This window comes from Bos indicus, chromosome 5 (assembly GCF_029378745.1).
Source record: "Bos indicus isolate NIAB-ARS_2022 breed Sahiwal x Tharparkar chromosome 5, NIAB-ARS_B.indTharparkar_mat_pri_1.0, whole genome shotgun sequence".
Classification (NCBI taxonomy): Eukaryota; Metazoa; Chordata; class Mammalia; order Artiodactyla; family Bovidae; genus Bos; species Bos indicus.
In genome coordinates, this window is record NC_091764.1 from 34,474,581 (window position 1) to 34,487,849 (window position 13,269).

The 13,269-nt window shown below is 32.7% G+C and overlaps 1 protein-coding gene across 1 annotated transcript in view; it reads right to left on the bottom strand.

Annotated features, from left to right (window-relative positions):
• Window positions 1-13,269, bottom strand: part of ARID2 (AT-rich interaction domain 2) — a 208,286-nt gene that overhangs the window by 84,337 nt on the left and 110,680 nt on the right. The window contains exons 4-5 of the mRNA XM_070788568.1: window positions 8,427-8,560; window positions 2,943-3,161 (exon numbers count right to left, since the gene is read on the bottom strand). Coding sequence (XP_070644669.1) covers window positions 2,943-3,161; window positions 8,427-8,560 — 353 coding nt within the window. The remainder of the gene's footprint in view (window positions 1-2,942; window positions 3,162-8,426; window positions 8,561-13,269) is intronic.

A 13,269-nucleotide genomic window follows, 5' to 3' on the forward strand; every position in this document is an offset into this window, starting at 1 on the left:
TGATAAAGATGTTTTAGGAGGAAACGCAAACCATTTATTTTCAAGAGCTTCTTCTTAATAACACACTACCCCTGCCTCTCACAACAAAGGTTGAGGTATACAGATACATGTTATACCTTTTTTTTTTCATTTCTATGTTGCTAACTCACTTTGTCAGCAATGGGACTAGACAGTAAAGTCATATAATACAAATTTTTAAACTGTGACACAATAGGCATCGCTCTTTAAAAATCAGGTAAGTACTTTCATCAACTATCTATAATTATATATATTCTATAATGAAAGCTACTGGTTTTCAAATGAAGAAGAAAACTACATAGTGGCAACTGTTAACAGAAAAACTAGCTTTATGAACTTGATTCTTCAAAAAAATACAAGTAAGCCTTCTTAATGGATGTGTTAATAACAAGGATAACACATGGATGTATTTTCTGTTGTAAAAGATTTACTGAATGTTTGTAGTCTTATTACACCTTTAATTACAGACATAATATTTACTTAATATTGTGTGTGTTAGTCACTCAGTCATGTCCTACTCATTGAGACCCCATGGACTGTAGTCTGCCAGGTTCCACTGTCCATGGAATTCTCTAAGCAAGAATACTGGAGTGGGTTGCCATTCCCTTCTCCAGGGGATGTTCCTGACCCAGGGATTGAAACCAGGCCTCCTGCATTACAGGCAGATTGTCTACTATCTGAGCCACCAGGGAAGCCAAGTAATATTTACTTACTATTGAGTTAAAATAAAATTTCTAAAGTACTTAGGTAAGAATAAGACTTTTCATTGAAAAAATATTAAAAAGGGTGAGGAATGAAAACAGTTTAACATTATATTGATATTAGAATCATGAGAACATGATATAAAGGGTAAGTGTGAAGTTTTTAATAAATAAATTTAACTACAGTGACCTAAAGAAGAGTTTCATCAAATGTATACATACATAGCAGCTATATCAGAAAAATAAAGTCCATATACTTCTAAAGAAAGACAAGATTTTGTTTGTCCTGAAGAAAACCTTACAAAGAAAAACTCCATGGGAAAAGAACACTGAATGCAAATATAAGATGGAAAAATTAAATTTTTGGCACATGGAATTTTTATTATACTTCTTCAAACACATATCATGTATAAATATCCCACACATTCAAAAGAAGCGGTATCTATATTTTCTCTCAATTAAAATTCCATGCCTAAAAAAATTCAAAACCTCTCAAGAGCCTAATGAAATATATACATAATCATACATACCCTTAATATTTTCATAATGTAAAAACACTGTTTTAAAAGTATATGGTCTTCATAAAGTCCCTATATACTCTGGAACTCTAAATTCTGACTACTGAAATAAAAGAAACATTCCTCAAATAGCATTTGCTAATATTAATTATTAATGATTGCTACTCTACATAATAATTTAGTCTGAGATAAAAAAAAAAAGTGCTAAACAATGTCACACTTCATGCATTAAAACTGGTAAACTCAGTTTATCATATATATACAAATGAAATCCTTATCCAATGATTAAATGGTAAGAATTCACCAAAATTATTATGGCCTGAGAATATTTATTCTTTCTAAAAACTTCATTTTAAGATTTCTAAAAATGAACCAATGTTAAACTCCATTCTGTATTAAATGCTGAAAAATGTATTTAAAAGATCAAGATGAAATATTAGAAAGCAAAGAACATAAAAGTGAGGTGGAAATCCATGAAAGTTAGATCTTCACAGTTACAATTCAAACTGATTAAGTGCTGATCTTTGTTCCTCCTCCACATTGTAACCAAAAATAGTTTCAGAAGTTTAAGAAACTAATTTCAATTTAATTGCAAAACGTCTTCATATAAAATAAATACATGTCAGATTTTAAGGAATTCTATTTAGGGAACTCCCTGGCAGTCCAGTGATTAGGACTCTGTTCTCACTGCTGAGGGCTTGGGTTCAATCCCTGGTTGGAGAACTGAGAACCCATGACCTGCATGACACGGCCAACAACAACAACAAGAAAAAGGGAATCCTATTTAGATAATCCCAAATAAAAGCATGCTTGAAAATTACAGAAAAATGAACTTATTTGCAAACATACTGCTACTTAAAGATAAACACAAAAATACTCATATACCTATGAAATATTACAAGAAATTCTCAGACTATTCTATATAATTTCCTATATGATAAAATAATTGCAAAATGTATCAGTACTTTAATCTATTAATAGAATAAACTTCTGGCAAAAGAAGTTACAATGGTTGCTGGGGTAGAAGGAGGATTGAGAAGCAAGAAGAAACTTTCTATCAATAACATTCAGCTGACATAGATATTTTAAAAGGACAAACTATGAGCAGGAAAAAATTTCAAAACCTATTTTTTAAAGTCCTATTAAACTACAATTACAGAATTGTGCAATTTGGTCTGAAGAGTAATCCAGATTTGAGATAATTTCACAGAAAACAAAGAACCTGATCTACAAAAACCTACAACTAGAAAATCCTACAAGTAAAACTATGAAATATTTGATAATCCTTATTTTGATTATTATGCAGCAAATTTTCAAATGCATTGACCTAAACTATTTAGTTAAAAAATTTAACTATACACCTGCAGAAATAGACATCAGAAAACAATTTCTTACAGGTCTAGTTTTTTCTATCAAAAGTTTGCATCAAACAATTTCAAATCAACAAACCCACATTTATTCTAAGAAAAATGCAGCATTTTAATTTCGAAAGCTCTAATGAGGTTAAATATCTAATCTATTCAAATATATAAGGTTAAAAAAATCCAGACATTCATTATTTTAAATGATACATTTAATATAACAAAAGCAAATAAAGAATGCTATTATATTGACTAATGAAAATATTTTCCTTAAAAACCTTTCAAAAAAATCTAAACACACCTTTAACAGAATGATTATATAATACATTAAACCTAAAACTTACTGTCGTCAAACACCCCGGCATTAGCAAGTAATAATGTGATGATTTTAGGGTCTTTTTCAAGTTGCATGACATGTTTGCTTTCATTTGACAGGAGAGTGCATACATTAATAGCAAAGTCCACTTCGTTTGGGAGTCCAGATAACAGTGAAAGCACCAGTTTATTGTAATCATTTGGCGAATTGAAGTCCATAGATAGCCCATAACTCTGACGGAGATAATCTAACAAAGACAAAAAACAACACTGTTAAGTATATCAAGGATGAGAAATCATTTTTGGTTAATATCTTCTAAATACAGGATAGAAGTTTGCTTTCTTTTATAAAATACAAACTGAGTAGTTTAGAGTCCAGTTTTTGAACTTGTGAAAATTACACTCCTCAAAAAGTATTAATATACAAGAAATACATATATTCTCTTTGATATCACTGCCAAACTATTGTATCATTATTTTAATATACCTAATCTACACTTTTTATTCTTGCATTTCAAGGAACTTTTTCTGATTTTTTAAGTACTATAAGCCAGAAAGCCTGGTTCCTTTGGAATTTTTAACAACATCATGTTTCAAAACACATTGCCTACCTTCTTTACCCAGTTTTGGGAGGATTATTACTTTTTCAGGTAAGATTTTTTTTGACATTTAACTAAAATGTAAAGTTCATGCTTTCAGTTCTACAGTTCTAGGAGTTCTGAAAGTCTTTTAACCACAATTGCAATGGAGATAAGGGAGTATTTCTATCATCCCAAAGAAGCTTCTTTATGCTCCTTAGTAGTTGATGTGTCCCCCTTTATCCATAAACAACCATTGATCTACTTTATTTCAAAATGCCAAATAAAAAGAATCACACAATACTTATATTTTTGTGTCTGATTTATTTTCATTTAGCAAAATGATGTTGAGGTTGATACCCATTTTAATGTATGTATCAGTAATTGGTTCTTTTTTATTGCTATGGGTTGTATGTCTTAATTGTTGTATTATGGCTATAACACAATTTGTTTATCCACTCCCTAGCTGAAGAACATCTGGACTGTTTCCAGTTTTTAGCACTTCTGAATACAGTTGCTAATAACATTCACACACAGGACTTAGTGCAGACATATTTCTTCATTTCTCTTGGATTGCTCGGTCATATAAAATGTATGTTTAACTTTGTTAAGAAACTGTAAAAGTTCTCCAAATTAGCTGTAATATCTTGTCTTTTCATCAGTGATGCATGAAACTTCTTGGTGCTCGTGTGCATCCTTGTCAGCACTTGGTACTGTCAGTTTAAAATATTCTGAATATGAGCCACTTATCTAATATTTGTTTTGTAAATATTTTCTTCCAGATAGTGAGTGGTTTCCCTTTTCATTTTCTCAACAATGTCTTCAAAAAACAGAAGGTTTAATTGTGATGAAGTCTGATTTATAAATTTTTACCTTTACAGTTCAAACTTTCGTGTTCTAACAAATCTTTTCCTAACTAAAATTTTATGTAGGAGAATTGAAACATTTTAAAAACTTTGAAGATAGGATTACAGAAAACTAGTATATAATCATAATACATATATTAGAAAATGTTGTATTTTTATAATTACTGACTCTAAACTGGTGCAATTTAGGCGTTGGCAGCTATGTCCTAAGACATATACCCCTAATACATTTATCATACAAGATCTAACTAGTGTAATGGGAAAAGGAAAGAAACAAGAGTTAGAAAACTGCTACACAAAACATTTCAGCAAATATGGATTTGAAAAAAAATCTTTTAAGAATGTCACTAAATGGAATGCAAGTAGGAATCTATTGTCACAACATTCCACAGAAGAAAATCATGTAGGTAAGAAACTTCACTTCCCAACAGATATTTGAAGAGACACCTCTTCAATATTAAAATATTCTAGGAATTTCTCCTTAAGTATCACAATATAATTATACATGAATTGACATAGATTCTTTATAATATTTAAGGTTGAACATTTCTCATATATAACATAAATATCTTGGGAAAATGTAACATGACTTCTGTGAACATAGAAATACATTTTGGTATTTATTGCACATTGGAACTGATCATGAGATGCCAAGTTTCAGCAATAGTTAAGTCTTTAGATTCCACAAAATTTTCAGGCAAATTTCCAATAGAAATAAAAATCTGGAACCCATAATTCAACATCTGTCACAGTCTTGTTGTGCTTTCAATATGATCTTGGAATTGGTCTGTTTGCTACTGAAGAATAACAGATGCCACCATATATTCAACTCAATACATCCTTACATGAATGACTTTGCCAAAAGACATCTCCAATTAAAATAAAATAAATTAATATGATAATTATGAAAAGTCCTTTAACTATATGATGTTTGGTAAAGATTCCTTCTTAGGAATATAATATAAGAGAAATGCTTACAAGATTTTAAGAGCATCCCTTCCCATCCCCAAGGAGGTATGTTTGAATAGGTACAATTTTATAACAGGAATGAGATTGGGAATTTTCAATGTTCTTCACACAATGTCTATACAAACATATCACTGCTGACAAATTTAACTGAATCTGAGGTAAACAGTTTAGAGGAAAGGGAGAATTGTGCCTGGAATGTTGTTTGTATTACAAATATCATACAGTGCATTCTTTTCATTGATACTGGCAGTGATTGTTGTAGTTCAAGCATCTGTAAGAATACAGGACATGTAAAGGAAAATCTTTGCTCAAATATTAATACAACTGATAAAATCAAAATAATAAATCTTCCTGTATAAAGCTTTTCCAAATTTAAGTAACAAAAATGTAAATGGATAGTGTGCTTGGCCTCCTTTGGCCAAAATGATTAAATTGGATTAAATGATCGCTAAAATCCTAGCTAGCTCTTAAATTCTACAATACTATTAATTTCAATGTGTTTGTCATGTGTCAGTTTCACCTTTCAGAATTTTTCTACTAAAGATACTGCAAACGAATTTAAAAATTTTAATTTAGAAATTAATTTTTTAATTTTAAAGGGAAAGAGAAGATGAACAAAAAGTTCTTAGTAATCTACAGTACAATTCTGCAGAACTGACTGTATCCAAATCAATACCAAGGAAGAAAGAATAAAGAAGAAAACCAAAAGATTAGGTCCTCATGGCAAGGAAAAATGTGCACAATTATGCAAATAAATGACAAAAATCACCATATTTTGATGCCAAAGTTTAATAATTCTAAAATTCAAAGCAAAATGTACCTAATACATATTTGGCTACTTAAAGTCACTGGGCAAAAGGAGTCAATAGCCTTATAAAATTTTCGTTCCATATTCTATCAATGTACAATATTCTGACAATTATGAGTAGAATTGTACTTCATACTAAGTGCCAATTTAAATTTACCATATTATCTTTCAAAGTATTGTTTTACAATAGCTTTTTTAAATGTAAGCACCTCTAGATAAATACATGTATCCAAATACATCAATCCAAACCTACAAGGAGAGTAATGCTATATGATCAAAGATGTAGACACAAATCTTTTAAATGTTCTACCTAAAATATCCTAAGGCTTTTAATCTACCACTATGTAATTTTACTTTGGTGTTTATTTAAATATGCACACACATACACACTGACAGCTATGAAGCTTACTATATTTCCTTAATGGCATTTGAAAAGAATCATTGATGAAGGATTTGTTTTATATATTGATAGTCATGTTGATTTTTAGAACACTGTCATAATGTTGCGATGGCTCCTTCTGGGATAATAAAAAGCACCTTCAAATTCATAAATGCTGCCCTGAAACACCACCTCTTTTCAGTATGAATCAGATATACTGTAGTCTGATGTTCCCCAGTAATTTCTATTTCTTATCAGTCCCCAATCCTGATTCTGTCAAACATGCTACATATGTTATATAACTGCTCAGATTCTCCTTAAATAACAAAAGGCAGGCATATGACAGCATATCAGAAAGGAGTTAGTTATTATAACACCAGATTAAGAATTCTATCATTCCTTTAAAAACTGCAAAGTTCTAGCAATGACTTTCAATAGACTTCGGAAATACCAGCAGTATCTTCTTTCTTGAAGTAAATCATGCTTAAACCAGGGAAGGGGGGGGTGGGGGGAGATCCAGAAAAAAATTTCATTTTAAACTAGATCTAATATTGAAATGGGTTAGTTTGAGAAGTGTAATACACACCAAGCTCTATTTAACCTATAAGAATAGACAGTTCTGTTGTTGCTATAGTGTAGCAGTAACACAGAGTTACAAAACGGTCTTAAAGGTTACAGTACCAGGTCTCATTCAGTATAGGAACAGCCTCTATAACATCCTTGAATTAAATAATGGTCATTAGCTCTTCCTAAAAATGGGAAGCATATTACCTAACAAACCACCTCATTTTATTTAACCAGCTTAAACGGTAAGCAAGATCTTTTACACGATGACTAAAAATGTTGTCCTTTAACATTGGTTCCTGAGGTGATAACTTCTTGTTAAAAATAAAGGTAGATTTGGTTTGCACTCACCACTGCTACAACCCCTCCCCCAAGCCTCAGTTATGCAAAATCATCAGATGAAGTCTCTTCTACTGAAAATCACAGATTCTAGGAAATTCTGTTTCCTCAGCTATTACTGATTGGAAAAGAAATAGGGTCAAATTCAACATGGAGGAAACTTGAAAATAGACCATGAAAACTTTAAATCAGTGATACTGGCACAAATGAGAGAGCTTAAACCTAAGGATTACCTAAAAGATCAGTATTAGTACCAGTGAATAATAATAAAGATCAAGATATTTGTATATTTTTATAAAGACTATCCTCTTGAAAAAGATATTATCTCCTCTTTTTCTGGCCAAATATTGGTGAATAAAGAAAAGACCTGCTTATCTCTTCAGAGCTCTCTTCCTAGTCATCACCTTCTGGAGCCACAAACACTGGAAATCTCATCAACACTGCCTCGAGAACCTCTTCATTAGACTCTCAACCTGACTATTTCCAACTTGAGTCTTGTTCTTTTTAGCTGCAGATTCCTCTATAACCATTATAGGAATGACTTGAATGAAAAAATCTTAAGTCCCTGGTACCATGGCAGGAAAACAGTTGAAACATAGTGAGAAACATTTCTGAGAAATTCTGGTGCTGGGAATGCCAGGAATTGTAAAAAATCTAGTAGATGCTATGAGTATTTTTTGGCTTCCTTAATTCTAACAGGACATTCCTCTTCTCGTTTTAATGACAATTTAGGTTAAACTGATCTTTAACCAAATTAAAAAAAACAAATTTCATTTGAAAGTGTACGTATATTTGTAACTCTAAAAATTCCTGCAACTAAAGTCTTCCATGTAGGCTGTGACAGACAGGGTCCTTATACCAGTGACATGCTGATTTCTAGAAGCTGCAGTAACCCAAGGCTCTCAGTATTTTCATGTGCAAAATAAGGGACCAATTCAATTCATGGGATGATTTCTATTTGAACTCAAAACTGTGTACCTATGCCTTTTTCATTTTCCAGTGATATTTACCTGACACACTGTGTTGCTGGTAATTGTAGGAAGATGGAATTGCACCAATAGGAAGCTGTGGTTTGGGATTGCCTGGTGGTACCTCATCATCATCCTCCCCAAAATGATGAACTTTCTCGTACTTTTCTAGGTAACTGAAACAGAAAAACAGCACAGCAGAGATTTAAAAATAGATTCATGTTGTATATTTTAACTCCTACCACATAGATCTGTTTTCTTTTTCTAGAGGCCCTAAATTTAAAAATAACAATAATATTAACAAGATACCACAAACTTCTTATATTAGTGGAATAGTCACTTCAGTAGTAATATTGGAGACAAACTCAATGTAATAGTTCTAAAAGTGCTTTTAAATGCCTAGAAAAGACCAAACTACTGTACAAATAAAAATATAAAAGTAAAGACTATCAAAGGACAACTACATGTAGATAAATAACAGCACATTTTATTTACTGATTAAAACAAATTATACATGGTCATTGTAACAACAATGTAAAAGTGAGAAGAGTCCCTGGCCTCCCCATCTCACTTATCACATGTGCCTTCAGTATATTTTTTGTGCCTATTTTAACAACAGATTTTAGAGATCCTGCAGGTCAATACATAGAGTACTACCTCAGTCTTTTTTTTTTTTTTTTTTGATCACAAGAAACCAAACATTTATTTCTATTGTCACTCTGTACATGACACACATTTTCACACTAACGAAGGGTTCTAGACTCAATCAGCCCCAGGACTAGGAAGGGGCCTGGTCTGGAATGTCAGAAAGAGAATAGGAGAGAGGACAGATGCACATGACATAAAATAATAATAATTAATAATAATAATAATCATCAATGCAACAATGATAAACTATGGGAGAGGTCTCTGTAACCTTATCTCCCAGATGGGAAGGGTATCTTATTGCCTAGTTTCACATTCAATCTAGGAGAAAAGGCCTCCACTGCACAACTCTAGATTGGGGAGAGGGTTGTGTCCAGCTCCCAGAAGGCAACTGGCCTCTCAACCCGCCAGGCATGGCTTGACCTTCCAAAGGAGGGCCCTCCTGGTCTCTGGGTCCTCTTTTTCTCTCGGACTCAATTACCCTGCCCTGCTCCTGCGCAGCCGTACCTCAGTCATTTTTAACAGCTGTATAATATATGCTCTGACTGATATATCATAATTTTAACTAGATTGCTGGTGTCGTATTTAGGTATGTTCAGTTTTGTTTTTCGGAGAAAGCAATGGCACCCCACTCCAGTACTCTTGCCTGGAAAATCCCATGGATGGAGGAGCCTGGTGGGCTGCAGTTCATGGCGTCGCTAAGAGTCGGACACGACTGAGCGACTTCACTTTCACTTTTCACTTTCATGCACTGGAGAAGGAAATGGCAACCCACTCCAGTGTTCTTGCCTGGAGAATCCCAAGGACGGCGGAGCCTGGTGGGCTGCCGTCTATGGGGTCGCACAGAGTCGGACATGACTGAAATGACTTAGCAGCAACAGCAGCAGTTTTGTTTTTTGCTATTACAGGCCATGCAGCAATTAGCTTAATCTCAGCACTTGTTTGAATATTTTCCTCTCCATAGACAGTGGAAATGGTATGATCACTTTAAATAGGAAATACGACCAAATCCTCACTCAAAAGTGATGTGCCCAAAATATTTTGACCAACTTATAAGACTGTTCCTGTGTTTCCCACAATATCACCATCACTGGGTATAGTCAATCTTCTTAATATTAATTAGAATTAAATATCCAAATTGATAATCTATCATCACCTACCAGTTTATAATAAGATTCCCACAAGAAAGATTTTTAAATAGGGAAGCAACTGGTCAAACCCCTGTCAAACACAATACTGTACCTAATGAACTTGTTACTATACTTCATAAGAAGCAAGCTGAAAAATATCATAGTGAAGTTCTAGATGTGATCATTTTATAGGTCAGTCTTTCCATCATTCCTGAACCAGGCAGGTATTAAGTCCATTAGTCACTATTTAAAAACCCTTTGCTTTTATAGTTAACAGATAGCTGAGATGAGGGAGAGGGGTATCAATGATCTCAGAAGTATTGCTGTGTTTTTAGTAGCAAATTGTAACTTTCAAGGTAGGATGAATGAAAGCTGTAAATTTAGGTATAAAAACTAATAGCAAGGATACTCATCATAATTCTTCATTTTTCCCTTCCAGCTTTCCAAGGCACAACAATTCACATCTTGGAGAATAAAAAGGAAGTAAATTGCCCCTTTCAATTCCTTCTAAGTTCTCCATATAAGCTCAACTTGAGCAAGGAACTCTTTCCTAAATGGTAGCTTGACAGCTAATGAACCCAACACTTTTCTCCACTGCCAGAGATACAAAAGCAGAGACATATGCCCACATATAACCCTTGAGCACTGAGGACAGTATACAGCTGCATATATTTCACCCTGATCCTGGTGATGTACCCTAGCAGATAAAATTTACAGCCAAAGAATATAAATCAAAACAAAAATATGATTAAAAAGAGACAGTCTCTCTCTAGCATAGACTTATGTATGAGTCATAAATCAAACCTATCCTTTTTGAATTTCTAATGCCAAAATCATCAAAAGAAGAGTCTACCCAAATTTGAACACAACTGCTCAAAAATCATGTGACATTTTCTGCAAATGAGGGTTTATCTACATTACATGAAATAATGCAGGCAATAGTAGCGATAGAGGTATTTTACAAAGTACGTTCTTTCAGAATTGAGCTCACTGTGGAATGGTTAAAACCAAGTTAAAGATAATTTTTCTTAACTAACATCATTTAAATAAAATCAAAATAACAATGAAAAAGTAAAATTTTAAAATCAAAACGTTATACTAACAATATGTTTAAGACGCTCTTTATAAATCCGTTATTCATTGTTAAGTGTATGCGCATGCGAAGCCACTGCAGTAGTCACACACTACTGCAATTCTTCTGGATTGTAGCCTGGTATTCTCCTCTGTCCATGGGATTCTCCAGGCAACAATACTGGAGTGGGTTGCCATGCCCTTCTCCAGGGGATCTTCCCAACCCAGGGATAGACCCACGTCTCTTATGTCTTCTGCAATGGCAGGCAGGTTCTTTACCTGGGAATTCCATAATTGAATGTAGTAGATTTAAAACTTGGGGAGAAAACGTTACTAGTAAAGAAAAACCATAAATACCTTTTCCTTTCTGAAACACTCAAAATGGAGCATAAGCAAAATGGAGTGACTGAAACACCACAAGTACTAGTAATAAACAGTATATGCTATATACATAAACCCCTCTGTAATTCAAATTTTCATACAATTTTTAAAATATATGACTTCTGGTCCCTTGACTCTTCTAACTCTATTCCTCCAAACGGATTCTTTACATAATTCCAATCTCCAGAAATTTATGGCTTAGGCAAATTGTTATACTTTTTGAAATTTTATTTCCCTGGCTTGAGCGTCAGCACTTGTTCTCATTCATGATTAAACATTTCCAACTGAGACTCGACCTTTCATAGTTCAACAGAGGGTTTGGCATCCAGTTCTGATTCTTGTCTCTCTCAATTATTAAGCATAAAGTCCTTTTTTGGTTTTCAAAGAGCTATACTTCTAAAAACTAAATTAATAGACAAGAGAAAACAGCTAAAATACAAAGTTACATTTCAAAATCTAGGTCTTCAGATATAATTCTCTAACATGACCCTGAGCTCATACACTGACATATATACAGTGTTCACTCATTTAACTACAAAAATTAGACTACACATTTCTCTTTCTTCTCCAAGTCGATTACACTGCTTTGAATAGTTGATATATTTTAATCAAACAGGTATTTACAGACCTCCTTCAGTAATCTACCTAATACATGACATTTTGACTCAAGACTAGTAAAATATTGGAATCCAGATGGCAGTTACTCTCTCAACAGTCGACACAGAAAACGAGGTTCCTGAGTTCAACATTACATACAGACAAGTGGGGTGAATTGCATCTTCTTTTTCCAACTTGGCCCTAGTTTACTTGTGGTGGATCCTATGCCATACATGACAGATTTAAAGGATGAAGGCAAATGTGAACATTTAGCATAATATAAGAATTATTTTAAATGGCACTATTCAATTAAAAAGTTTAATATGTAGGACCAATACAGAGGGAGGAAGAGTCCTTTCAAGACACCATCAAATAACATAGGCAGTACAGTTATGAATGAAGAAAAATTTAGCCTCCTGTAGTATCTGATAGATTAAGTACACAAAAAATTAGTTCACAGAAGATTTAAATATAATCACCAATAAGACTGATTTATTAGATACACAATGATTTTCTTTTCAAATCTCCACAAAAATTATTAAACTAATCATATGCCAAGTCACATAGGAAACCACAATAAATTTAAGATTAAATACTGTATAAGGCACATTCTCTAACTGCAATCAATTCAAAGAAATTTAACCCTTGGAAAATTAAAAATAACTTTATGATTTTACATAAAAGTAGAGAAACTACTACAAAAGTACCCATCAGCGGATATCAAAATTCATAGTAAAAAAAAAAGAAAGAAAAAATTCACAGTCAACCTTGTTTCACCTATAACACAATTACCATCTTCACAACACTTTCCAAATTATTTTAAAGCAATTTCCAGGTATCTCATAACTTTATTTATAAATATTTTGGTAGAATTCTTAAAAATTAAAAAATATATGTAATATTTATATAAAAATATATAATATTTATATAAAAGTTTTTATATAAAACTTTTTGAAATGTTTACAGGAAAGATGACAATTCAAGGAATGCATATTAATCTTTCCTTAAATCCAATTGTAATGAACGTTAAAGACTAAAAATTGAGGGATACTGCATAATTT